General features: G+C 43.3%; 1 protein-coding gene across 2 annotated transcripts in view; it reads left to right on the top strand.

Moving 5' to 3' along the window:
* Nucleotides 1-27679, top strand: part of GRK3 (G protein-coupled receptor kinase 3) — a 126834-nt gene that overhangs the window by 41555 nt on the left and 57600 nt on the right. For both annotated transcript variants that reach the window (XM_042911674.1, XM_042911673.1), the window contains exon 3: nucleotides 19873-19946. In XM_042911674.1, coding sequence (XP_042767608.1) covers nucleotides 19873-19946 — 74 coding nt within the window. The remainder of the gene's footprint in view (nucleotides 1-19872; nucleotides 19947-27679) is intronic.

Here is a 27679-nt window from a genome sequence, read left to right as displayed (position 1 = left end):
ATTTTTTTAAATGTGTTTGCTGTTTCCAGGCACCTTCGATCCCCTGAACTTCCGGGGCCCTTGCCTCAGCAAGGCCACCCTGGTCTGCTTGGGTCGCACTCCCAACATCACGGTTCAGAAAGCACCTCCAGGCCAAGAGCTGGCCCGTCCTGGGGCCCTTCTCTTTATTCCCCTTCTCCCACAGACCATAGCCCCTTTTAGGCCTGAAAACAGTGGCTGCATACATTTTGTGCTATTTTCCGGTTGTTATGGTGGGAGGTGAAGTTCACCCCTTGATACTGTATTATGCCCTGCAGTGTAATTTTATTTTTGAACTAAAATATTTGGCTCTTGGTGGGAAGATGGGCTAACTGTATGGGACTGGAGCAACCTGTGAGGCCCTGGGTGTGTAATACCACTGCTCTGATCGCACAGGGGTGCAGAGGGGGTGGTCGGTTTCCAGCAGAAGCCGAAGAGGCAGAAGAGGTAGAGACACTGAAAGAGTTTGTGTCCGAACTTCCGGGTGGCGATGGCCGCCGTCATCCAGCCCTTTGGTGCTCAGTGCTCTGCATCTCGATCTCAGTCTTCAGAATAACTTCCTGTGGAGGCTGTCGTTGGCCTCATTTTACAGGACAGAAGACACTCAGAGGTGAAATGACTCGCCGCGAGTCTTGAAAAGAAAGATGGGCTGAGCGGGACTTGACCTCACGGGGTTGGCGTTGGCCCCCTCCGTAGCTCAAGCTGCCAATGACTGTGCTGTGCTGGGTAGTCTAATTAAGAGGTTTTTCCCGACGATGCAGGTGACACATCTCATGAGGCAGCGGTAGAATTCAGGGGAAACGCGACCAGCTCGGCCGTGCATGAAGTGGGGAGTTTCTACCTGGAGTGGCTCCTTGTTGCCAGGACAAGGCAGTGTGATTAATTTCCCACAAGAACACTGGTCCATGAACACCCTCACCATCCCCTTCATGCACTCCAAACTGACCCCTCTTCTCCCTTTGTATTGATGGTAACAACACCACCGATGTTCTCCAGCCACCCAGGGTCCCCAGTTGTGACGCCAGTTTGACACCTCTCTGCCTTTGTCACACATGCCCCCTTCCTTTCCCATTTCCACTGCCACCTTGGTTTATAGCTAAGATAACGCCCTGACCCATATTTTTCAGGATGGCTATTCTAGTTTTTTGTTTTTTTTTTTTAACTTTATTTATTTATTTTTGAAAGAGAGTAGGGGCAGGGGCAGAGAGAGAGAGGGAGAGAGAACATCCCAAGTAGGCTCCATGCTGTCAGTGCAGAGCCTCCCTTGGGGCTCGAGCCCACAAACCATGAGATCATGATCTGAGCCGAGATCAGGAGTCGGACGCTTAATCGACTGAGCCCCCCCACGGGCACCCCTGGCTCTCCTATTCTTTTTTTTTTTTTTTTTTTTTTATTTTTTTTTTTAAATTTTTTTTTTTTTTATTTATTTTTGGGACAGAGAGAGACAGAGCATGAACGGGGGAGGGGCAGAGAGAGAGGGAGACACAGAATCGGAAACAGGCTCCAGGCTCCGAGCCATCAGCCCAGAGCCTGACGCGGGGCTCGAACTCACGGGCCGCGAGATCGTGACCTGGCTGAAGTCGGACGCTTAACCGACTGCGCCACCCAGGCGCCCCCTGGCTCTCCTATTCTTATGTTCATTCTGCAGCCCCTTTTTTAACTGTTAGGAGGTATTGTGGAAACACCGTTTCCTCCTGTCCTGCCCGTGTTCTACGCCCTCCCGCATCCCCCCCGATGAATGAGGTTCTACTTGCTGCTGCCACTCGAATGACTGGAACCGGCCTCTGTCTTCTCCCTTCATCTTTTTCCTCTGGTGCCACCTTCAGTGACCAGCGTTACGCGCTGTCCCTGTTCACCTTCCTTTGCATTCTGTCCCCCTCCGTGGAACGCCTTTGTCTTCCACGTGCTTCTGGGCTGTCCTCCCAGGGCCACCCGTGGGAGGGTGAGCTTAACCCCCAACCTGATTTCTGACTACAAACAGTCTGTTTTCTGACTGTTTTTGTGTGTGGCACGTTTTGGGCACTTACTGTGGAAAATGTAGTCATACCAGGTTCCTCTTTCCTGCTGGTTCCCTAACTGGAGTTTAAATTCCTCGGGACCAAAGATAATGTCTGACGCTCTTCCTTCTTTGTGACTCTCCGGCATCTAGTTCAGTATTTTACACAGCTGAGGCCCTGGCTTTTTTTTTTTTTTTTTTTTTTTTTTTTCCTTTGGTTGACTCTTTCAGCGCAAAATCCTTTCAACTGCCATTTCTAGAAAACTCTTCCTTGCAGCCTCTTGTGTAAAGAGTATGTTTACATATTATGTGGTTGCCTCTCAGTGTGGAGACGGTATTCTGGGGGGGGAAGTAATGGCCCGCCGATCATGCACCCCGTGTCCCCTCCGTCCCCTCCGCCGTGTCCCCCGTGGGCGTCTGTGCACCGTTGGGCCGGGTGAGTGCACGGCCCCCCCGGAAGTGGAGGGCTCAGGCGGACAGCTGTTGGGAGCAGAGGGGTCACGGAGCAGCCGTTGTGGTAGCCGTCCCCTCCATCGCCTCCTTGCACAGAGGGTGGGGGGAGGCCAGCATTGCTTCCCACGGCCGCATCCCTGCTTCCGGGAGATGGTGTAACCGCCTTCAAACACTTAAACTTCGTCTATAGCTTTATAAAACACCTATGTCATTTCGTGGTCAAACTACTGTAGTCAGCCAGTTAAAAGTTAAAGTGCATTTGGGCACAGTAATCACAGAGACGGTGTCCTTGCTCTCCTGAGTAGTCACCTCATGTTCACTGAATTGCACATTACATATGAAAAGCAGCTCCGGCCTCTCTTGCTTGGGGTTCCGCCCCAGCGGGCTGTGGGCCTTCTCGCCCCGGCGGGCCGGCCGCGGCAGCCTGAGCACCTGGCGTTCACTGTCACGGTTCCGTCTTTTGGCGCCTTGAAGCCTTTTGAGAACGTCTTCTCCTCCTCACACAGATGTTCAGGGGTGGAGGTAGGGAGGCGCTATTAGTAACTAGGGGTCACCACCGAGTGCCTATTTGAGGTCGGCTCGGGGAATGGGACAAGGACACGGAGGTCCACCTGGGACAGTGTGGTGGCAGCTGGGTGTCATATTGCAGAGAGCCACGAGGTAAGAAGTGACAGTGGCAGGGTAAGTGACAGTGTCCAGGGCCTGCTGTGTTGAGGAGAGAGCCCTGACTCTCAAATCCTCAGACCTGGATTTGAGAGCAGAGTTACACTTTTGTATAAAACCATCACCGACTTCCAGGAAAGACCGCCCCCCAGCAGGCCTTCGGGCATCTGGAAGCTTTCTGCGAACACCAGCTATTGTGCCAGTGACCAGGACGCGGTGCCGGTATTCTTGTCTGTGGGCCCTGGGCCCGCTGGCTGAAGACCCCTCCCCTGCATGCTCTGGCCTCCCCGGGGTCGTCCGGCATCCCTTCCACTGCCTTCCTGTGCCCAGGTTTGAAGTCTCACCCTCTCCTTCTGGCCTGAAATTCCCGCCTCCGAGCCCCTGGCCGCTCTTCCTCCCGCCTCTCCCTGGCCCATTCATGTCTCCACGCCTGGCTTGTGCCTCCCTTCTTCCCAAAAGCATGTGTGACTGTGCCACAAGCCACACTCCCCTTTCCCCTTAGTCAATTAATGAAAAGTTTATTGAGCCGATTAAGCCCTGGCCATTGTGCTGGGATTAGAGAGACGAGTCCCCAAGGGAAGGCCGTCTCGAGGGGCCTCCGGGTAGACAGCTGCCATGCACTGACACCAGAAGAGGTGCGTCCTTCCCTGACATGACGCCAGCTGCCCGTTCCAAAGGCCAGAGTCCCGGTTTACGGGGAAATGCTACAGGTATTTCTGTTAACTCCAGGAGTGTGACGACGAACACAGACATGGGCGCACAGGTCACCCAGACGGGGCCAGGGACCCGACAGGTGGAGAGCCAGAAGGATTGCTCGGACAGCAGCGCTGACCAGCGAACCCCAGTTCAGAAAGGCCCTACACACTGTGAGCAAAAGACCCATAACCCAGGGTGAAAATGGGCGAAGGTGGTAGAAAGACAGATCACTGCAAAAGAAATAAAAGGAACCGGACCGTACGAAAAGATTTTCAACTTTTTGAAAACGTAAGAGCAGTGCAAAGTGAGGGGACTCTGAAATCTTAACTGTTTTATCTTTCAAACTGGTGCCGGGGCCTGCAGAGTGGTGACACTGTTTTGGTGTGGCTGTGGGTTTCAGGGCAGGTGCTGGGCCCTGTTGCTGTGGGGAGGACAGGCAGGTGCTTCGCCCACGGGGCCGGTTCCGCCAGGTCTGTGAAACTGACAGAACGCCGATAAAGCCCTTTGGCTCAGAAGTCTCACGCTAAGGAACATATTCTACAAATATGCTTGAATGCATGAGAAATGACGTATGGGGAGGGTTATTCAGTGCAACGGTTTTCCAAGAGCCGAGTATTTGCAACAACCCAAACGTTCATCATCAGGGAAAAAGTTACACAGATTATGGCATTCCATAGGATGGAGTACTGTGCAGCTGCAAGGAGGGACCAAGGGGCTCTTCAAGACTGGGAGAGCGGGCTCTCCGAGGTATAGTGTTGGGGAAAAACGGCTGACTCGGGCAGTGCATAAAGTATGGTGGAAAATAAGAGTTCATTCTGTGCCTCCCTTTATGTTGTGTTAGAAGGTAAAGTGCCTGTAACAGACCCAAAATGTCATGGGCTGTACACAAAGAAGTCTCTTTCTTAGGGCACCTGGGTGGCTCAGTCGGTTAAGCATCTGACTCTTGGTTTTGGCTCAGGTCATGACCTCACAGTTTATGAGTTCGAGCCCCACATCAGGCTTTGTGCTGACAGCACTGAGCCTGCTTGGGATTCTCTCTCCCCCTCTTTCTCTGCCCCCCACCCCCCCGCTCGTGCTCTCTCTCAAAATAAATAAATAAAAACTTAAAGAATTTTGGGGTGCCTGGGTGGCTCAGCTGTATAGGCCTCCAACTCTGGGTTTCAGCTCAGGTCATGAACTCATGGTTTCATGATTTCAAACCCCGCCTCGGGCTCTGTGCTAACAGTTTGGAGCCTGTTGGGATTGTGTCTTTCTCTCCCTCCCTCTCTACGCCTCTCTTGCTCACGCTGTCCGTCTCTGTCTCTCTCAAAATAAATAAATAAGTAACTTAAAAAAAACGTTCTTTCTGGTAACAGTGCAGGGCAGGTGTTTGAGGTTAGTGGGAGGCTTCCTTCCACGTGCTAAGTTTGTTCTGTGATGTGGCACTGGTGTCCCTCAGGACTGGCAGCCCCTGCACGGAGCTGGGTGAAAGAGGGTTAGGAAATCACACCGATTTCTTAATAGCCGTGGCCCAGAAGTGACACACACCGCCTTCCAGAAGAGATACCAGGACACCAACAGCCGTGACTCTTTGGGGGCGATGGTGAAGGCGCACAGCTAGGACGATGAGGCACACACAGGCCGGGAAGGGAACTTTTCACTTCATGCCTTTCAATACATTCTTCACACTTTGAACTGTTTTGTCTGTTCATAATTTAAGAATGGATAGTTGCAGCGTAGCGGACTCATGCCTTGAAAGAGCTAAGAACCCCGGGCCGTGGGGGCAGAGAAGAGGGACGGCTCCCCCTGGGGTGGCCCTAGCCTGGGGTGGGCTCTGGGAAAAGAGGAGCTGGGCTCGGTTGGGGAGCGAGTGCATCTGAAAGTGTGCAGCGCCTGCAGGCCCTCCCTCGATGTGGCGGGCTGGGCGGCTGGGGTGCGCACTGCACTTTGGCCGGGCCGGCAGTGGGGCAGCACGTGCCCTGGAAGGAGGCCCAGCATTCTGTGCAGCCCCGACGAGAAGTTCAACAGCAGGGGAGCTGCGTGCTAAGAGCCAGGGCAGCAGCATGGGGAGGGACTGGAAAGGGACCTGGAGACCTGGCGGGGAGCCAGGCGAGGTTGCAGTGGGCCGTCTAAGGGGTGCCTCTCTCCCCTACAAAGCCGGCTGGGCCTTGGCTGATGTAGCGCAGTAAGTCTGTCTGTCCATACCTCCGGTGAGATTGCAATTGCCTTGAGAAGCCCTTCGTTTCACACTTAGAGTGTCATGCTGTAAATACATTGGGCTTGATTCTCTTTTGTTTTAAGTGAGACGTTTATGTTTCCGCACGCTAGAAAAGTGCCCAGATCCTAAGTGCACAGCCTCAGGAGTGACGACAGAGTAGGCTCGCGTGTATCCGTTGGCTGACTCTTGCTCTGTTTCTTCCTTGTTAAGATCACGGTTAGACTCATCAGGTGCACGGCCACACACGCCCCACACACGCCCACCCCTTTTGTCCTGGCCGTGTCTTCCTCTGTGGCCTGCACACTCACACCCCAGTTTCCATAATGTCAGTTTTAACAGGTGCTCCCGCAGAAGTCTTTGGGAAACATGTATTGGGTGGCTTACTAGAATAATATTTCTGTTTCATTTTAAGTGATTTTGCATCTCACTTTAATTGTCAGTTTGTTTACTGTTGGATGTGCACAGACCCGTGACAGACGAAAACATTGACCGCAGTCTAGAAAGAGTATCAGCGTGGTGACCTTTCTCTTCTATCATTAAAAAAATGTTTTTAATGTTTATTTATTTTTGAGAGAGAGAGACAGAGACAGAGACAGAGCACAGTGGGGAGGGTCAAAGAGGGAGACACAGAATCCAAAGCAGGCTCCAGGCGCTGAGCTGTAAGCCCAGAGCCCGACGCGGGGCTCAGACTCACGAACTGCGAGATCATGACCTGAACTGAAGTCGGATGCTTAACCGACTGAGCGACCCAGGCACCCCCTACCATTTTATAATAAAATGTTTTTAAAAGGCTGAAAGTAAGGCAGCTGTTAGAAGACTCTAGATAGAGTTTTCTTGCCACTGTATTTCCACATTTTCTTCTCCATCCTGACTTCCTTTGTTCCCTTTTGAGTCAAGAGCTAATTTCTGGGAACATTCATGAATTTTTTTCTGGCCACGTCCATTACCATTTGTGCTTTTTGTCTACTGGATTCTTAGTATTCAGGGCCCCACATCTCCCCATTATCTAAATAAATGAACCCATTAATTAATCTAAGAGTGTTTTATTGAACATGTATGTCATGAATTTAAATCAGGGGCAGAATGGATAACTTGGATTTTAGAAGACCTAACTCTGGACAGTATTCCTAACTTACATTTCATGTATAATTTTCTCCTGTAAAGTTTTAAATCAAGAAGTGAGAGTTCTAATCTGGTAGAGTCAAATATAAATAAGTATAGTTAAGGTTTAGGTGAAATAGCTAAGTATAATTAGCTAAATATTTATTTCACTTTATATTTATTTATTCCTGTTGGAACTTGGAACAAATGAAAGGAAGAATTATTCTTTGGGAATTTAGGTTAGTAATATTCAGCCGGGAGGGACATAACACCCTTTGAGAGTTTTCACTATCTGTATGCTTTTTTTTCTTGTGACTTTGCTTATCTATTTATTATTTACAATTTCATTTTTACAAGAATATTGTATATCCTGGATGTGTGAGAGTAGTTGTTGCCGACCTCTGTGTTATCAAAAACCTTTATAATTTCCTTCTTGGCTCCCATGCCTCTGGGTGTGAATGATTTTATCTACCATGCAAATGTGTGCTTTCTGGAAAACATCCTATAGACATCGATGACCATATAAGTGATCGGGCGTTGGCTTCTAGAAATTTTTGATCCCAGTTTGTGGCCCACTTACAGCCACTGTTCAGGAACATCTTTTGAGCCTTGTTCCTGTTGTATGTACTCAATCTTATTTTTCTTTCTTCTTTCACATTACTTTTTTCATTGGGGGAGAGGGTCAGGTTTCTTGAAGTAAAGGAAAAGTCACCATTTAGAGTATACAGTTCTGTGAGTTTTGACAGATGCGTGAAGTTATATAACTACTACTGAAATCAAGATATAGAGCAGTTCATCATCTCCCCAGATTTTCTAGTGTCCCCTGATGGTCAGCCCCTATCCCACTCCCCACTCCCTGCCAACCTCTGCTCTGTTTTCTTTTAATAAAATTTTTTTTTTAATGTTTCTTTATTTCTGAGAGAGTGAGCGAGCGTGAACGGGGGAGGAGCAGAGAGAGGGAGACACAGAATCCAAAGCAGGCTCCAGGCTCTGAGCTGTCAGCACAGAGCCCGACGCGGGGCTTGAACTCACGAACTGCGAGATCATGACCTGAGCCAAAGTCGGAAGCTTAACCGACTGAGCCACCCAGGCGCCCCCCTCGCTCTGTTTTCTGTGCAGTCACTGAGTATGTAGCCTTTTGAGTCTGATTCTTTCACTTTGAGTAATGCACCTGGGATTCACTCATAGTGCACTATCAGTAGCCGATTCTTTTGTATCGTTGGGCACGGTTCCATCTTACGGATATGTTACAGGCCTTTTGCCAGTTGAAGAACCTGGGGGTTATTTCCAGTTTGGGGGTGTTAGTATATAAGGCTACCAGAAATATCTGTGGCAGATTTTTTTGTGAATATAAGAGCATTCATCTTTTCATTCCTCTTGGGTAAACACCTAGGAGAGGATTGTTGGGTTGAATGGCAAAAGTCTGTCTGTTTGTGTATTTGTTTATTTAGAGTACAAGCACACATGAGCAGGGGAGGAGGCAGATGGGGAGAGAGAGAAAGAGAGAGAGAGAGAGACAGACAGACAGGCAGAGAGAGGGAGAATCTTGAGCAAGCTTCATGGTCAGTGCAGAGCCTGACATGGGGCTCAATTCCACGACCCTGGGATCATGACCTGAGCTGAAATCAAGACTTGGACACTCCACCAACTGAGCCACCCAGGCGCCCCAAAATTTTAAATCAGCTTATTGACTTCTACAAAAATTCCGACTGGGTTTTTGACTGGGATTGTGTTAAATCTATAGGTCAGTTTGGGGAAAAATGACATTTCAACAATATTGAGTCCTCTGATCTATGAACATGGTATCTCTTCCCCTTTATTTGGATCCTCTTTGGTTTTGTTCATTAGTATTTTGTAATTTTCAGCATACAAATCATGTACGTATTGGCTTAGATTTTTTCTCGGGCATTCTATGTTTTAGTGTCAGTACAAATGATACTGTGTTTAAATATAAATTTCCCATTATTTATTGCTATTGTATAGAAATATTCTATCAATAGTGGGGTGTGCAACAAATTTCTGAATAAATCTAATTAGTTGAATTCTCAAATTAAAATTTAAGGATCTCTTGGTTCCATTATCTCAGTAAAAAAGATGAATTCTAATATTTCAAGGTGGTAGTTTAAATAGTTTATTTTTTATGTTCTATTTGAATGCTTCTTCACTAACTTAGGAAACTTTATCCTTCATTAAAAAATAATTTGATTATTAAGAGCTTTTTGTTATTTTGCACAGCAGAATTCTGGCAAGTGTTCACTGTCTTTGGTTGATTTTATTTAGATTTTTGGACCATCATGGTACTGATTTCTTTTCCTGTCTGGGTGCCTTCATGGGGTTTTCCAACTCGCCAGTTTGCTGTGTCTGATTTTCTTCTCTGTGACCTCATGACTGTTAGTTATGTTTATGTGTTCTTCACCATTCATTCCATGCCTTTATAATTTGATTAGTTTTATTTTATTTAGAGTAATAGAATCTTAGAATTGAAGAAATATGGAGATTGGATAATCTAAGGCCTTTTCTATTTATTTATTTATTTATTTATTTATTTATTTATTTAATGTTTGTTTCTTTCTTAGAGAGAGAGAGAGAGAGAGAGTGTGTGAGCATGAGTGGGGGGAGGGCAGAGAGGGAGGGAGAAGGATCCAAAGCAGGCTTCAGGCTCTGAGCTGTCAGCACAGAGCCTGACTCAGGGCTTGAACCCACAAACTGAAATCATGACCTGAGCTGAAGTCAGACGCTTAACCAAGTGAACCACCCAGGCGCCCCCCCCCCTTTTATCTTTTTTTAAAGTTTATTTCTTTTGAGAGAGAGAGAGAGAGAGAGAGCGCGCGCGCGCAAGTTGGGGAGGGGCAGAGAGAGAGGGAGAGAGAGGATCCCAAACAGGCCCCACACTGTCAGCACAGAGCCCAGTGTAAGACTTGAACTCACGAATTGCAAGATCATGACCAGAGCCAAAATCAAGAGTCAGATGCTTCACCGACTGAGCCACCTGGGCTCCCCCGAGGCCTTTCCTTTTAAACTTGAAAAAAAACGTGCTAATATCAGAGACCCCCCAACACCTGTTTTGTTAAGTTGTTTACGTGGAAGGTTAAGCTAGGAGGTCTAATGTATAAACACTTCTAATCCTGGTTTAGAGACAGTCTAGTGCGGTTGATGGAACCATGTGTTGGTTTGTGTTGTGCTAGTGGGTGACAAGTTACAAGGAATTATTTTAAGGGGTGCTGGAAGGAGTTGAAGAACATTTCTAGAAATGTGGGATTTGGAATGGCTGCACAGTGTGGTTCATTCTGAAGGCCATATGGAAATGCAGTGCATGAAATGGTAATCTTCACATTGTTAGAAAAAAATATTTTAGAGAACTCTTGGAACATGTAGCTCTAATTTTCTACATGAAGTCACTTTCTCCCCTCTCTCTTAGAATTAAGTTTAATTATAGTGGAGCTTATAAGCATGGCTCTGTTTAAATTATATTAGCTTTCCCATTATATTGTGTTTATTCAAGAACTCTGTAGCTTTTAGGTGGATGGAAAATTACTAATTATAAAGGGAATAAATATTTGAAAAGCTAGGTTTATAGCAATAATTTCTGTTCGAAAAATCTACATTAAAAATTTTAATTATTCAAAGCCAAATTTCAGTTTTCTTTCGTATCACTTCCCTTTCTTTTCCAATAAATGGTATAGAATTTCAGTCTTTTTTTTTTTTGAGAGAGAGAGAGAGCGTGCATGCGTGTGTGCACACAAGTGGGGGAGGGGCAGAGAGGCAGAGAGCGAGGAAGAGAGAATCCCAAGCAGGGTCCGCCCTGTCAGCACAGAGCCTGATGTGAGGCTTGATCCTGATCTCATGAATCGTGACATCATGACCTGACCCAAAATCAAGAGTCAGAGGCTGAAGTGACTGAGCCACCCAGGCGCCCTTCAGTCATGTTATTTTTTATGACTTTGCCTTTTTTCTTGTAACTTTTTGTTTTTACATACATTTAAGCATTATAGTTTGCTCTAATTTCAAACTTAAAGCAAAGCGATAAGAACAGTTCAAGGAACTCCTACGTTCCCCTTAGATGGCTGCACCATCGCACGTATCTGGCCGCTTTTGCTTTATCATTCTGTCTTTCACTGCGATTTGTTTCTGAACCACATGGGAGCACTTTGGAGACCTCACACCTCTTGATCGTTATCTATTTCAGTTCGTGTGTGTTAAGAACAAGGTCATTCCCTTAGATAACGGCCCTGTAACATTCAAAATCAGGAAACTTGACCCCAATGCAGTACTGTTGTCTAATCCACAGACTATGTCCAGATTCTAACAGTTGTCCCCAAATGTCCATCTTGGCTGTAATCTTTCCTAGCCTGGGATCCAGTCGTGGGTCAAGCTTGCTTTAATTTGTCACCACGTCTTCGTTCTCCTTTAATCGGGCCAGGTCCCTTAGCCTTCTTTGGGTTTCTGGACTTCACATTTGAGGGGTACAGGCCAGTTTTGTAAAATGTCCCTTTCTTTTGGGTTGTCTACTCTTCCCGAGCAGTTAGGTTCAGAGTATGCATTTTGCCAGGAAGACCGCAGACGAGATGTGCTGTTCCCAGCCCGTCGTGATGCTGCTTGGTCCCGGTGCCGGTGATGTTAATTTTGATCCCTTGCTTAAAGTGTGTGTGTTTTCCTTTGTAAGTAATAAGTAATTTATGGGAAATTGCTTTCGAGACTATATAAATATTATCAAATTTTTACCCTGTGTTTTAGCACGCCTTGACTTGTATACTCCATTATTCCTTCTGCTAATTGGCATTTGTCTCTAAGGAAGAGCTTTCCCTCTGTCCTTCCCTCCATCTTCCTTTGCCCTCTTTCTCCTTTCCCTACCTTTTTCCTCCCTTTTTCCCTTCCTCATTCCCTCCCTCCCCCTGTCTTTCTTTCCTTCTTCCTTTCTTTCCTCCCTCCCTCCCTCCATCCTTCCTTTTCTTTCTTTCTTTCTTTCTTTCTTTCTTTCTTTCTTTCTTCTTTCTTTCCCTTTTTTCCTCCCTTCCTTCCTTTTCCTTTTTTCTTTTTTCTTTTCCTGTTTTTCTTTCTTTCTTTCTTTCTTTCTTTCTTTCTTTCTTTCTTTCTTTCTCTTTCCCTTTTTCCTCCCTTCCTTCCTTTTCCTTTTTTCTTTTTTCTTTCCCTGTCTTTCTTTCTTTCTTTCTTTCTTTCTTTCTTTCTTTCTTTCTTTCATTCTTTCTTTCTTACCTGCCCCTCTCCCCAATCCATCTATCAGTGTGGACTCATGGATCCTTAGTTTAGCCAGTGGTAATAATCCATTACAATATTATTTATTTTGATGTCCTAGTTGCCCTAGTTTTGGCTAGTGGGAGCCTCTTCGAGCTGGTTCCTGTGTCCTATTGATATGTCCCCATCATCCTTTGAGCACTGTCCTACTGTCTGGGGTAGTAAGATGTCTAGAGCTTAGCTTGGTATTCACTGTCCCTGCTGTAGAATCAACCAGTCTTTTCTTCAAGGGATCGTAGTTCCTTTTAATAGAGCACGGTGTTTAGAGCCTGCAAACTTGTACGCTAGACATGTTCATTGCTTCTAGGTCTTCTTGGCTAAAGAGCAAGGAGTATGTATGTCTGTTTGTGTATATCTGTTTGTCTAGCTGGTTAAAAAAGTGAGCTCAAGAGGCGCCTGGGTGGCTCAGTCGGTTAAGCGTCCGACTTCAGCTCAGGTCATGATCTCACGGTTCACGAGTTTGAGCCCCACATCGGGCTCTGTGCTGACAGCTCAGAGTCTGTCTCCCTCTCTCTCTGCTCCTCCCCGACTCTCACTCTCTCTCTCTTTCAAAAGTAAATAAACATTAAAAAAATTGTTTTAAATGGATCTCAAATGGATACCCTGTTCCAATCCTTTAGTACAGTATACATGCTCTTTTCTTTCCTTGTTTTATCCCTTTTCCAAGAAGGCTCCTGTCACCCTCAGTGTATTTTCTCATTTGTAGAAGCCTAGAACACATCATGAATAGTTTTAGAACTGCCAACTCATGCTACTGTGAAAAGCAAACCTACTAGCTAGAGTTAATATTTGCTTAGAGTAAATTTTACGTGCAGTACTGTATACAGTTTCATTCTGATAAATGCATAAACCCACATAACCCACACCTCTATCAAGCCACAGAACATTTCCGTCCCCAGAAAGTTCCCTCATGCCCTTCCCGGTCAATTTCATGTCCCCTTTTCTTGTTTTATTTAAATTACAGACTAGTTTTGCCTGTTCTAGAACTTCATATATAGAGAATTCTATAGTATATACTCCTTTATGTCCGCATCTTCGGACAAGCAAAATGACATTTACTTATGTTGCTGTATGTATTAGCGTTTGTTTTATTGCTGACTAGCCTTCCTTTGTGTGAAAATATGACTATTTATCCCTCAGTCGACGGATTTTGGATTATTTCAAATAAATTGTGAACACCCCTGCTATGAAGATTCATGTATGTCTTTTTGGAGCCGTATGTTATCACTGGGTAAATACCTAATAGCGGAGTTGCTGAGTTGTGTGTTAAGTGTGTGTTTGACTTCATAAGAGGCTTTCAGACTGTTTTCCCAAGTGAATATACATTCTGCAGCGTGCTCAAAATCTGTATTAGTCTGGTGTTCTCCAGAGAAACAGAACCAATAGGGTGTGTGTGTATGTGTGTGTATGTATGTGTGTATATATATATATAGAGAGAGAGAGAGAGAGAGAGGGAAGGAAAGAGAGAGACACAGACACAGACACAGACACAGACACAGAGAGGGAAGTTAATTATAAGGAATTGGTTCCTGTGTTTATGGAGACTGGCAATTCCAAATCTGCAGGGTGGGCTGGCAGGCTCAAAAGCCCCAAGAGAGCTGATGTGCAAGTGGAGTCCGAAGGCTGGCTGCCGGCAGAATTTCTTCTTGCTCACGGGAGACTGGTCTTTTCTTCTAGTCAGGACTTCAGCTCCCTGAATGATGTGGCTCCCAACCCCATTATGGAGAGCAGTCTGCTTACTCACAGTCTGGTGTTCCTAACTACCCCCTCCCACCGCCCATTCTGTATTCCCTTTACCTTCTGCAAGCACCTCAGCTGGTCATGGTTGTTTACCTGGTGGGGTGACCCAAACCTTCATTCCTGAAGGGTCTGGGCCATTAGCAAACCTGCCTGAATTGGGCTCTTGTGGTTTTCCATTGACGTTAACAACAGAGCAGGGCCATACTGGGAGAGAGGGGGTCTCCTTCCTGTTTTCCAGACATACTCTTCCTTCCCTCTACTCTGGAGGAGCAGTTCAATGTCCCCTGGATCAGTCACCCCAGCCCACACAGCGACTCCCTTCTTGGCCTGTGGATTCAGAGGCATGAGGAATCCAAAGCAGCATACATGCTCCTCAGCGAACGAGAGTTCTGGTTGCCAACATACAGTATGGTCAGTCTTCTTAGCTCTGCCGTTCAAGTTGTTGTGCAGTGGTTTCTCAAAGTGACTTAATTTACACTGGCATGATGATCAACGATGTGGAGTCCATTTCATGTGCATAATGCTCGTTTGTATCGCTTCCATTGTGAAGTGTTCAAACTTCTATGCACTCTTTTATGGTGGTTTTCGTTTAAAAATTGATGTGTAAGAGGCTTTTAAAAAAAACTATATATAAGTTGGGCATAAGGCCTTTTTCAGACTTAAGTTTTTGTAATATTTTATCCCCAGTCAGTGGCCGGTCTGTTTTCTTAATTGTCTTCTGATGAACATAGTGCTAAATTTTGATCAAGTGTAATTTATTGTTTTTTTTCTGTGTTCTGCCTCGGAAATCTTCTGTGTAAATATTTTCTGTGAAGGTATTCTATACATTTTCTAGAAGTTTTAGAGTTTTACCTTTTACATTTAATTCTGTCATCAATCTTAATTTAATTATTTATAAGGCGTGAGGCAAGGGTTCCTTTTGTTTCTTTTTCCCTCCGCCTTTGGATGTTTTTCCAGCACCACTTGTTGAACAGACCTTCTTTTCCCAATAATTGCTTTAGTGCCTTTGTTGAAAATAGGTTGGCCATCTAAGGGAGGGAGTTTTTCTGGATCTTCTGTTCTGCCCCACTGGTTTAGTTTTATGCCAGTACCACACTGATTACCATGTCTGTGTAATGAGTCTTGAATTGGGTAGTGTAAGTCCTTGGACTTTTTCTTCTGTTTCAACATGTTTTGGATATTCTAGGTTTCTTGCATTTCCCTAGACATTCTAAAATGAAAGCCTGTCAGTTTCTTTAAAAAGCCTCCAGCGATTATGACTGGGTTTGTGTTGAATCTAAAGATCAATTTTGGGAGACCATACATCCAAGCAAGACTGAGGCTTCCAACCAATAAACTGAGTATATCTTTCTATTTAGTCGGGTCTTTAATTTCTATTAGTGATATTCTGTAGTTTTCAGCAGAGTAGTTTTATATATCTCTTCTTTATGTATTCCTAAGTATTGATTATTCTTTGATGTTATTGTAGATGGACTTGTTTTAAAATTGTGATGTGATGGGGTGCCTGGGTGGCTCAGTCAGTTGAGCGTCCAGCTTCAGCTCAGGTCATGATCTCATGGTTTGTGAGTTCAAGCCCTGCATCGAGTTCTGTGCTGACAGCTCGGAGCCTGGAGCCTGCTTCGGATTCTGTGTCTCCCTCTCTCTCTGCCCCTCCCTGCTGGTGCTCTGTCTCTCAAAAATAAATAAAAATGTAAAATTGTGATGTGAGCATATCAGAACGTCATTAATGCTTATCTAATGGCCTTGTACCTTCAGGCCTTGCTAAATTCACTTATATATCCTGGTAGTTATGTTGTAGATGGGATTTTCTGTATAGATAACCAGCTTGTCTATGAATAGAATCGGTTTTAATTCTTCCTTTCTTTCCATTTTGAATAACTTATTTCCTTTTCTTGCCTTATTGCACCGGCTAAGACCTGTAATACATTATTGAATAGGAGAGAGATTAAACATTTTAGCCTTTTCTAATCTGACACACTGTACTCTGTTCATCTCACAGCCCAGAGGGGTCTTATTGGCGTTCTGCATGGACATTCATCTCCTTCTTTTTATCATCTGTCTCAGCACTTTTTAAAATTCCTTTATCTCATTTACCATAAATTGCACTTATTTTATTTGTGTACTTCTTTGTTTTCTGCCCCTTATGCCAACCCATAAGCCCCTTATGGGACAAGTTCTATTTATTTTCACTATTGCATCCCCAGTGTAGAGCACAGTGGCTCTTAGTAGATACTCAGGAAGTGCTTTGTCAAATCAGTCAATATTGGTAGACACTTTTACAATTACACAGTCTATCCTTCCCAGTGTTAGAATCTCCTTGGCAAAACGTGGCACAGACATTATTTCTTGTAAGACGTTTTTCACATTTTGCTTTCTCCTTTGAAAAAATTTTAGGAGGTAACATTTCAGAATTTCTAATAGACATTTATATTTGATACTTTAAAAAATTTCTTAATTGGTATTTTATAAAAAGCAATATAAAAGTTATATTTGTATATTATAAAAAGTTCTCATTGGTATTTCATAAAAAGCAATACAGTTCTTTCTCCTAATTTTTGCAAAATAATTGTGACAAATTGGGATGGTTTACCTTTTCTGGATGTTATATACACCCCAAAGTTAATCAGTATTCAGGCAGTTTGCAGTGGTCCAAATATAAAAATAGGGGTAAACACATCCCACAGTTATCTAGTAAAAGTAGGTATCAGGTCACTATTTTTTATTCTTTAAAATCTGGAGAAAGCACACTGATGAAGTGAATCTGTTAGGCAAATTTTTCCTTATTTTTGCCCTTTAGCTTTGGTTCTAATCTGTAGAATGCTACATTTGGGGTGTGTGTGTGTGTGTGTGTGTGTGTAATTTAAGCCCAGTGAAGGGAAATTGCTTTCAGCCTATAACACAGTGATCTAGAATTTATCCAGAAGGCAAAATACCTTTCTTCTTGCTGTTCCATTTTAACAGCTGCTGGGACAGAAAGTAGGGCTTCAGTTTGTGTGCAGACATGAGGAAAATCATGGGGCTTTTCCCTGTAGAGTGTTACAGTCATTCTTTGGCTCATCCCACACATTGACAATGGAAATTGCATTAAAGAAGCAGGTAGAAACATTTGTAGTTGGGTGTGCATTCATTCATCTCCCTCCCTCCCTTGTTCTCCTTCTTTTCCCTCCTCCCTTTTCCTTACTTGCCCCTCATCTCCCGTTGTCCCCCCTGCCCCCTCCCCCCGACCCCAGTCTTCCTTCCTTCCTTGGTTCTTTTTCCCTCACCCCGTCTGTGTCACGATGTTCTTGTTCCTGCGTATGTAGGTACAGAATAGGACCTACATGGTCTTTCCGTAAGCAGCTTCCAGTGTTTGTGGGGGAGGTAGGTAATAAAGAAGTAAACCAACATATGCATATGATCATTTGTGCTAGTCACAAGTGCCGTAGAGAGTGTGTGGTACGCACATGTGTGTATGTGCACATGTGTGTCTACATGTGCGTGTGTGTGAGAGAGAGAAAGAGAATGAAAATTAATGAGAATCCTACCAGGCCTTAGGAGAGGGTGTGTGAGCTGAGCTCTGCAGCTCTACAAGGTCAGGGCAGACAGCAAGTTGGTAACCCGGAGAGCATATCAAGCTTAGTGTTAAAGAGCGCATGGAACGCAGGCCCACGGCCTCAGCGCAGTGAGCTTGGGAGAGAACAGTCCAAGCTGGAGGAGAAAGTAAAGCCTCGATTCCAGAGGGCATGATGGGCCGTGGCGAACAGCCTCCCCTTGATTCCAAGTTCAGCCCAAAGCTGGTGGCCGGTGTAGATGCATATTAGTTCGTGCTGTCGTCTAGGCGTCGCAGAAACATCTCTCATGGGATCAAAAATAGCCTCAGTTCTCATTTTAGTTTTCTCTCCCCAAAATAGAAAAATACATGAACCAAAACCTGACACAACTGAAAAAAGATGAGCAAATCCACAAGTACAGATGAGGATATCAACAGTCCTCTGTTGATAATGGATAGAATAAGGAGACTTTCAGTAAGGATTTGGAGGAGGGATTTGAACAGTCCTTGTCAACCAACTTGGCCTCATTGCCTTTTTATTTTGTTTAACGAAACACTCTACCCTATACCCTTTTTTTCCCCCGAGCGCCCATGAAGCATTCACCTGCGTGGACCAAATTTGGGGCCAAAGCCAAGCTTCGGTAAATTTGAAAGCATTGAAATCCTACCGAACATGTTCTCTGGCCACAGCAGAATTAAACAGAAAACAGTATCATAGAAATACCCGAAAGCCCCAAAATACCTGGAACTCAAACCGCACATTTTTCTGAATGACCCATGAGTCAAAGAAGAAATGCCAAGGGAAATTTGAAATTACGTACTTTGAAATGCCACGAGTATGAAAAGATAACCATTGCTCGTGTTTAAAATAAAAATGTTAATGTGCAGACAGGTAGAGATTTGCCTCGTCCGCTCTTTCTCTTTGTCTGCTTCCTGAATTTCCTCCTGGTCATGTGTCAGGGTGTCCTCAGTGCCTGGAGATGAGGTGAGCTTGACCATGTCCCTGATGCCAGTCTTTGCCCGACCCTAGTTGGTTTGGCCTGGTCCTAATACTTCCTCCTAGTTCCAGTCAGTGAGCATCTACCATTTTCAGAGGTCAGCTTCCTGGAACTGTGGAGGGGAATGTATGGAACCGTAACAGACAGGTTCAAGTGACGTGATTTCCTTAGGGAACCTCAGATGAAATCTGTCAAATCTGCTTCTTCCGCCTCTCTCTGTCCTACCTGGGGAATTCTGGCCTACTTTCTCCCTACGTCTTAGACTCTTCGTTGAGTCTTTCCTTCAGTTCCCATCTGTGACTTCTGTTTCCTCCAGCCGTCCCTTCTTCCTTCTGACTTTTTTTTTTGACTGTTTAGTTGTTTTTTACTTTTAGTCTCCCACCCTCAGCCTGGTATCACCCTGTCCTAGTCAACTTCATTCAGTCATTTAGGCTTGACTATATGCCAGGCATTAACCTAGGCATTGGGTTTGCAAATGCTGGGGCTGGGGCGGGTATGACTTATAAGTTAGATAATCGGTTGGAGTGTGCTAAGCACTTTGACAGAGTCATGTGGGAAGGGTTACGTAAATAAGCATTTGTTCAACAAACATCTAGTGGCCTCCTGCTGTGTACTGGGCACTCTGTAACAGAGGTGGTATTCCACTCTTAAGGGGCTGATGGCTTAAAGGTGAGGCTTGGAGCTATGAAGGAGCAGAGCACGATCTGGGAGTGGGTAGTCTGCTTTGGCACAAGGTATTTGGGGATTTTGAAGGACTTTGAGGTAGTAAGTGTAAGAGGAAAGGCTGGTGGGAAGGTCTTGAAAGCCTTTTAGGAGAGTTCGGTCCTATTTCCGTGGGTGTGGTATTTATTAGCTTTATGAAGACTCTTACCAACACTTACACCATGCCCATAGCTCGTATTTCTTGGGTGATTCTTCTGTTTGCTGTAGAGACCAGTAGCCCCGAGGAGCATTGATCCCTGGCTCTGTTTATCATGCAGTTTTTAAAAGTGGGAGGGGGGTTGCCAGTAGAGAAGGAACCCCAAAGCAAGGAGCCAGGGGTGTGGTACTCTTACCTTACCCAGAGTATTTCCTTCTAGGGGGTAATTAGCCCTTTGAAGTCTTTATTATTATTTTTGAAGGTAGGGGAGAAAGAGGTTGAGGTACAAACATATTACTTTGAAAACACCCTGTGGGGTAAAAATTCAACATATTGCCCACCCTGAAATTTTTTATTCTTTTCCTTTAGGTTTCTTGCTATTTAAAGATTTTTGTTTGAATGAAATTAATGAAGCTGTACCTCAGGTGAAGTTTTATGAAGAGGTAAGAAGTAACTGTTTTACTGATGCTTTTATCTTAAAAGCATATTTAGACTGTACTTTGGAAAATATTGAGACTACTAAGTGTCTTACAAATATGAAGAAGTTCATTGACTGTAATTAGTAGTACAAAGTATAATATGTAGTTGATTATAGATACTGATGACATCTATGAACATCCTATTTTTAAGGGCGCTGGAGTGCTCCGGGAGCACTTAGGAACAGTCGGACTAAAATTCTAGAGGAGGGATTACTATTGAGAGGGATGCTGAGGATCATCAGTGATTTGATTTTCTGCAGAAACTTACCGACTCTGGAAACGTAAGCTGAGGCAGAGGGCTGCTACTGAGTGAAAGAGAAAGTAGCAACATCTTCCGGTCACACATGGCTGGAGTGACAGATTGGGAGACGTGGTAGGAAAGGGGAGCCTTGGACACACAGCTGGTTTTCCCAGTAAGACATTGGGAAGGCAGCTGAAGAGATAGGCCAGGAGCTTCTGGAAGCCTCACTGAAATCTCCCACAGCCTTATGGCGCTGTATTGAAATATGGACCTGCGGTAGCAGGAGTCTGAAAACAGAACCGGCAAGAGATGAAAACCCTATAGGGAGCGGTCGACTGACACTAAAGATCTGTAGCTACTTATCACGTGGGGCAGCCACTGATTTCCAGACTCTTGTCTGATGGTCCAGGTTTGGCCCCAGGCAGACGGCTGCTTCTGGGAGACAGAGAAGCCAAAAGAGGTTTCTGGGGCTAGAATAACAAACAAATGAGACTGGAGGAGCCCCAAACATGTGATTACTCTCCCTGTCGAGATTTATGTCAAGGTTTGAGGCCGGGTGGGACAGGAGGCCAAAGACCTATCTGAAAACTTTGTATGGGCAGGACTGAATCTAGTGCTGACAAAGACTTCTCACTGAACTCCATGGAGAGCCATGCCTTGGGAATAGGGGCAAACCAGAGGTGACGGGGTCCTACAAAAATGGAGACCCAGCCCAGCCCCATCCCATATTGGGTGATGAGTCCTCTCCCCACCTGTGTAACAGAGTACACGTGGAACCCTCTGTGTCCTGTTTTTGCAGGTGGAAGATAATATAGAGAGACCCTACAGTATTCAGCGCACAGTAAAAAATTATTGAACATCTAAGATACAAGATCATATGACCCAGAAAGTAATAGAAGCAGACTGACAGGAGACTCAGATAGTGAGTCTTCTCAGATACTGAGCTAACAAGTACTTAAAAAATAACTAAATAACATGTTTAAGACAATAGAGGAAAAGAAGAAAAAATGGAGGAATAGTGAATCTCAGATCAATTTATTATGAAGAACGAAATGGATATTCTAGAACATCTAATTTCAAATATTCTAGAGTATTAGGTAGAATACATAATATGTGGAACATTCTAGAATATTATGTAGAATACATATTCTAGAATGTTATGTAGAATACACAATATGTAGAATATTCTAAAATGTTGTGTAGAATCCATATTCTAGAATATTATGTAGAATACATAATATGTAGGATATAATATTCTAGAATATTTGAAATTAGAACCTAATAACTGGAATCAATAGCAGGTTGGCAGGTCTGTAGATAATCTCACACTAAAACACAGAAAAGAAAGAATATAGAAAAGAAAAAGATAAGGACATTAAAGACATGTGGGACATGGTTAAAAGGTCTAACATATGTAGAATTGTAATCCCAGAAGGAGAAGAGAGAGGGGATGGGGCAGAAACAATATTTGAAGAGATAATACTGAGAGGTTTACAAAATGTTGAAAGGCAGCTACTTACAGATTCAAGGTACTTAGAACCCTGAGCAGAAGGGCTACAAAGGAAACCTATCTTTGCACATCAATGTAACACATGGAAACCTGTGACAAGGGGAAACTCTTAGAAGCAACCAGAGGGTGGAAAAAGACACATTATTTTTAAAAGAGCAATAAATAATAGACTGTGACATCTTAAAACAAATGATTAAAACAGCACAACAAAAAACCAGGCAGTGAAGTGCCCATCTAAGTAATGAAAGAAAAAAAAAAGAAAACCTAGAATTCTATTCCCAGCAAAAATTTCCTTCAAAATGAGGGTGAAATAAAGATATTTTCAGAGAAAAACTAAGGGAATTTTGTCAGCCCTGGACCTGCATTGCAACAAATACTAAAAAGAGATACTTCCGGCAGAAGGAAAATAATCCCAGATGGAAATTCAGGAAGGAATGAGGTCATCATGAAGGGTGACATCTATGTAAAATATAAATGAATGTTAACCAGGCAAAATAATAGAGCTTTTAGATTTTAAAATATATATAAAACTAAAATATATGATAGCACAAAAAGCAAGAGAGGGGTTAAAGAAGTTAAAGTGTTTTAAGATCCTAGGATTATTGGAAGGTGGGTGGATAGTAAAAGTAATAATTTGCATTGACTGGTAATCAGTTAAGAATACATATTGTAATCTCTAAGACAGCTCTTATAAGAATAAAAAGTATATATCTAACAAGTTGAAAGAGAGAAAATGGAATAAGACAATAGTGGATTCATAAAAAAGGGAAAAAGGAATAAAAGAAGGACATAAACTAGATAGGTCAAATTGAAAACAAAGAATAAGATGGTAGCCATAAATCCGTCTGCATAAGTAATTACATTTAATGTAAATGGACTAAATACTCCCAAGTAAAAGTCTAAGTTTGCCTTCCTGGATAAATAACCGGAACTTTATTATATACTGCTTACAAATGTACTAGAAACAGAAGGATGGAAGGGGACGCACAGATACAAATACCAACCAAAGCAAAGCTGGTACAGGCCAAATATTTGGTAAATGCTACTTGGAGCTAGAGATTATTTCCTAACGATAAAGGGGTCAGGATTACGATCTTAAACTTCTTGGGTACAAATAATGCTAACTTCAAAATATATAAAGCCAAAATTGACAGACCTAAAATAAGACAAGTCTACATTCTTAGTGAGAGATGTTAGCATACACTCCTCAAGAGTTTATAGAACAGACAGACAAAAAATTAGTAAGGATATAGAAGATCTTAATAAAGGGATGAATAAACTTGACCTAAGTGACGTATATAGAATGAAGCACCCAGCGGAAATAGAATTTGCCTTCTTTAAAGTACACATGGAAGATTTATCAAAAGAAATTATTTGCTGGGCCCTAAAGAAAACTCCTGCAGATTTCCAGATCAAAATTGTTCTGAGTGTTTTCTGACCGCAGTGGAATTAAACTCAAATTTAATAACAGAGTTTACTAAGAAATCCTTGACTTCTTGGAAGTGAATACATTTGTAAGTAATTTATGAGTCAAAGAAGAAATTAGAACAGTAATAGGAAATATTTTAAATTAAAATATATATTAAAAAGGACATATGTATCCTATCCTCAAGCATTTTAGGACTCCTTTGTAATCTTTGTACAAGTTTGAAAATTGGAGGAATATTCTTTTCTTCCTGGATCATATATAAAGCTTGAAATTTTTTTATATATATACTTGATAACTTGATATTTTAAAAATTATATTAATGTATTTCCAGGGAGAATGGTCAAATGATGATGTACATTTAGCATCATATAAAAAAATAAGGCAAATCAGAAGGATATTACTCACTATGCTGTAACTTTTGTTATTTTAATCTGAATTCTAATCTGGATGAGTATCACAGCATCATCTGTCAGAGATTTCTTTTTCTGTTCTTAAAAGCCTCACCTCTCCAGTTTCAGCAAGTACTAAATCACCTTGTCAAATACAGGGAGATCTTTAACACATAACTTTTGCGAGGTTGAACGTGGGCAGTCTACTTGGGTTACTTCTTGAGCACTTCTTGCCAGTATGGCGGTGAGTACTGCAGATGTGTTTCAATTTGAGCTTTTAAACATTGGAATTTCTCTGGTTGGTGTGCTTCCAGCTCTTCACTCCTGTCTTCTTGTTTGGTGCACAATGGATCTAACTTACCAGATGATCGCTTTGGAGGATAACTCTTCAAAGCTCCTCAGGAGCTTGCTCTATATTCTTTTATTGAAGATACCATCCAGTCATGGGGCTTCTAATAGAGGTTTCTAAATTAGTACAGCCTTTAAGCACTGAGGTTATCAATAATTCCTCTCTGTGCCCTTGGTTTTATCAGTCTGATGATTTCTGGAGGCCGTTGTATGACCCCAATCCCTAGAAGACTCTTTTTTGTCAGATATCTTGCAATGTATATTTTATATGTTGTACTTCCATTTTCTTGGGTCCCCAGACTTTTCGTGGCTATCCATTTCCAGCATGTTTAAGGCCTCATAACTTATCCTGACATTCACATATCTCTATATTAGTTATTACTTACCTTCCTACCTCTCTGTCTTTATCTTTCACTACCTTCTTATGTAGAACTTCCACTAACCATAGAGCGCATTCTTTTTTTTCTTTACTTATGTCCTTCCTCCAGCCTAGAATGCTGCTTGCCTTCCCTAGCTTCTGTTAAAGTCTAGCTCACTTTACGTATTTGCTAACAAGTCTCTCTGGACAGCTAGCCCCATCTTCCATGATTGCTTACATCTTCGATTCCCATGTCATTTGTTGTCTGTAATGCTCTGTGATACTTAATCTATGCCTGCTTGTTCTGCGTGTGTAATTGGCATTCATCGTCATCTGTATCTGACTCATAGAAGGCCTAGCAAGGCTCTAGGTATAGCTGCGCCTCTCACTTGCTGTGGGATGTGGGGCCAGTCGTTGAGCCATCTCTGAAGCATCTACGTTTCAGACCTGGAGCTTATAAATGTGAAGGGTACACTGTTCCTGTACTTGAGGAGCACACAGTATGGATGCTTCATATTTGAGCTTCAGTTACCTCATCTGTGAAACGAGGTTACCGATCATCACCTGCTGCTTCACAGGCTGATTGTGAGGCTCAGATAAGTTGCTGGATGGACAGTTGCTTTCTAAACCGTATCTGTAACATGCTGTTTACGGGAGGCTGTAACTTAGTGGTTGAGAGCGCCAGCTCTAAATTCAGCCCACCTAAGTTTGGCTTTAGACTCCACCAGTTTCTGACTATGTAAACTTGGGCAGTCGATTTCTAGCTTACCTACCTGGGTGTCCTCAGCTAAGATTTAGGGCGGTGGCAGTGCCTGTCTGTGACTGCAGGACACTAGAACATTGCCTGACGCATAGTTACTGCTCAGTGTGTTGGTTCTGCTTCCTTGTTCCAGTGAGATTTGGAGGCAGCTTATTAAAATATGTAAATATACCTAGATTTAGAAATAAATTATGGAGAACAGAGAATAAATATAAGATCAGAGGCAAAGTTAATCCGTAGACTTTTCTTCATTCAACCAGTATACGTCAGCCGCCAGTGCCAGGCATTGCTTGGATGAGCAAGACAAAGCCCTTGCTCCCCCTTGAGCTTCTATTCTGGTCGAGAGAAACAGACAATAAACAAGCAATAAATAACAGGAAATGTATCAGGAAGTAATAACTGCTATGCAGTGACTCAGAACAGACTCAGAACTGAATGTGAGGTACTGTGACTTGGGGGCCACTTTACACTGATGGGTGAAAGACTGACTCTTTGAAGAGTGGGCATGGAAACTGAGATTTGATTGACAAGGAGGCTAGTCTTTTGGAGATGGGAGCAGGGGGAGGAGAGAGAGCATTTTAGGCTAAACGGGGCTAAGACATAGCCCCTCATGTGGTGGGAAAGAACTTGGCATGTTTGAGGAACTGAAATTAGACCACCATGGTATGTTCATAGTGGATTAGAAGAGTGGGGTAGTGTGAGATAAGATGAGGTTGAGGAGGGAGATGGGGTTGGGGGCCAGAGTAACAAATTCAGATTTTATTCTAAAGCCCATGGAAAATTTAAGATGGGAGTGTTAACTGAATATTCTCTAAATATCAATTAACATTAAGGGGGTTGATAGGACAGACCTTCTGCATCTTTACTGAGTTTTTAAATTATTTTTTTTTAAGTTTATTTATTTATTTTGAGAGGGAGAGAGAGCACGAGCAGGGGAGAGGCAGAGAGAGAGAATCCCAAGCTATCAGCACAGAGCCAGACTCAGGGCTTGAACTCATGTACCCATGAGATCATGACCTGAGCTGAAATGGAGTCGGACACTTAACTGAGTGAGCCACCCCAGTGCCCCTCTTTCCTGATTTTAGATCTAGTTGTTCTATCAGTTGCTGAGAGAAGGGTGATAAAAATCTCCCAACTCTGTAGAATTGTCTATTCTTTTTCTCGTCATTTTTAAAATGTATTTTGAAGCTCTGTTATTAGGTGCATATGTGTTTATGATGTTATGTGTTTTCCTATGAAATGTCCCTCCTCATTGCCGGTCATAGTCTTGGTCTTATAGATGACTTCACTGGATATTAATGTAGCCATTCAGTCTCTTTATGCTTCCTGTTTTCATGATACATCTTTCCCCTTCTACTTCCAACCAGTGTTTTTATATATTAAGTGTGTTTCATTGAGACAAATATAAAAATATCTTGCTCAGCACCCCCTCCCCCATTTCTGACAATCTGTATTTTAATGGAGTAATTTTAGATATTTTGTTTATCCTTTGTAGAGTTTGCTGACTTTCTTGAAATCTGTAAATTTATTATCTTTCATCAAATCTGGTAAAATTTGGACCATTACTCTTAAAGCATTTTTTTTACGTAGTCTCCATGCCCAGGGCAGAGCCCAACATGGGGTTTGAACTCACAACCCTAAGATCAAGACCTGAGCTGAGCTCAAGAGCCGGATACTTGGGGTGCTTGGGTGGCTCAACTGGTTGAGCATCCGACTTCAGCTTAGGTCACGATCTCACAGTCTGAGTTCGAGCCCTGCGTCGGGCTCTGTGCCGACAGCTCGGAGCCTGGAGCCTGCTTCAGATTCTGTGTCTCCCTCTCTCTCTGCCCCTCCCCTGCTTGCACTCTGTCTCTCTCTGTCTCTCTGTCTCTCTCTCTCTCTCAAAAATAAATAAACTAACAAAAGAAGTTGGATGCTTAACTGACTGTGTTACCCTGGCACCCCTTAAAGCATTTTTTCTACCTCAAGCTCTCTTTCCCCTCTTTCTGGGATTCCAACTATATGTATATTTGATTTTTGGATATTATACTGAATATCACTGCTGCCCTATTCAGTGTTTTTCCCCAAATATTTTTTCTTTCTGTGGGGGTAATTTCTATGGATCTTTCTTCAAATTCATCAACTCTTTTGACATCTCTGTTATGTCCATCCATTGAAGGTTTTATTTCAAATGTGTTTTTTAGTCTTAAAATTGCCATTTGGTTTTTCCCATAGTTAATATGTTTCTTCTGCTATTTCCTATTTTTTTATTCATTATATGTATATTTTCTGTTACATCTTTGAAGCATAGTTATAAACCTGCATCAAATCCTTGTCTGATAATTCCGACACCAGAGTAATCTCAGAATGGTCTTCATTTATGGTCTGTTCTCTTAGAGTGTGTGGGCCACATTTTCCTGTTTCTTGGTATGTAGAATAATTTGTTTTCTTATTTTTATTTTACTTTCTTTATTTTCGAGAGAGAGAGAGAGAGAGAGCATGAATTGGGGAGAGGGGCAGAGGGAAAGAGAGAGAGAATCCTAAGCAGACTCCACACCCAGCGTGGAGCCCACCATGGGGCTCAATCCCCCAACCCTCAGATCATGACCTGAGCCAAAATCAATAGTCACTCAACCGACTGAGCCACCCAGGTTTCCCGATGTGTAGGATAGTTTTGGACTGT

Source organism: Panthera leo, chromosome D3, assembly GCF_018350215.1.
Source record: "Panthera leo isolate Ple1 chromosome D3, P.leo_Ple1_pat1.1, whole genome shotgun sequence".
Classification (NCBI taxonomy): domain Eukaryota; kingdom Metazoa; phylum Chordata; class Mammalia; order Carnivora; family Felidae; genus Panthera; species Panthera leo.
The sequence above is the reverse complement of the archived record's forward strand: the minus strand, read 5'-3'. Positions and strand labels throughout refer to the sequence as shown.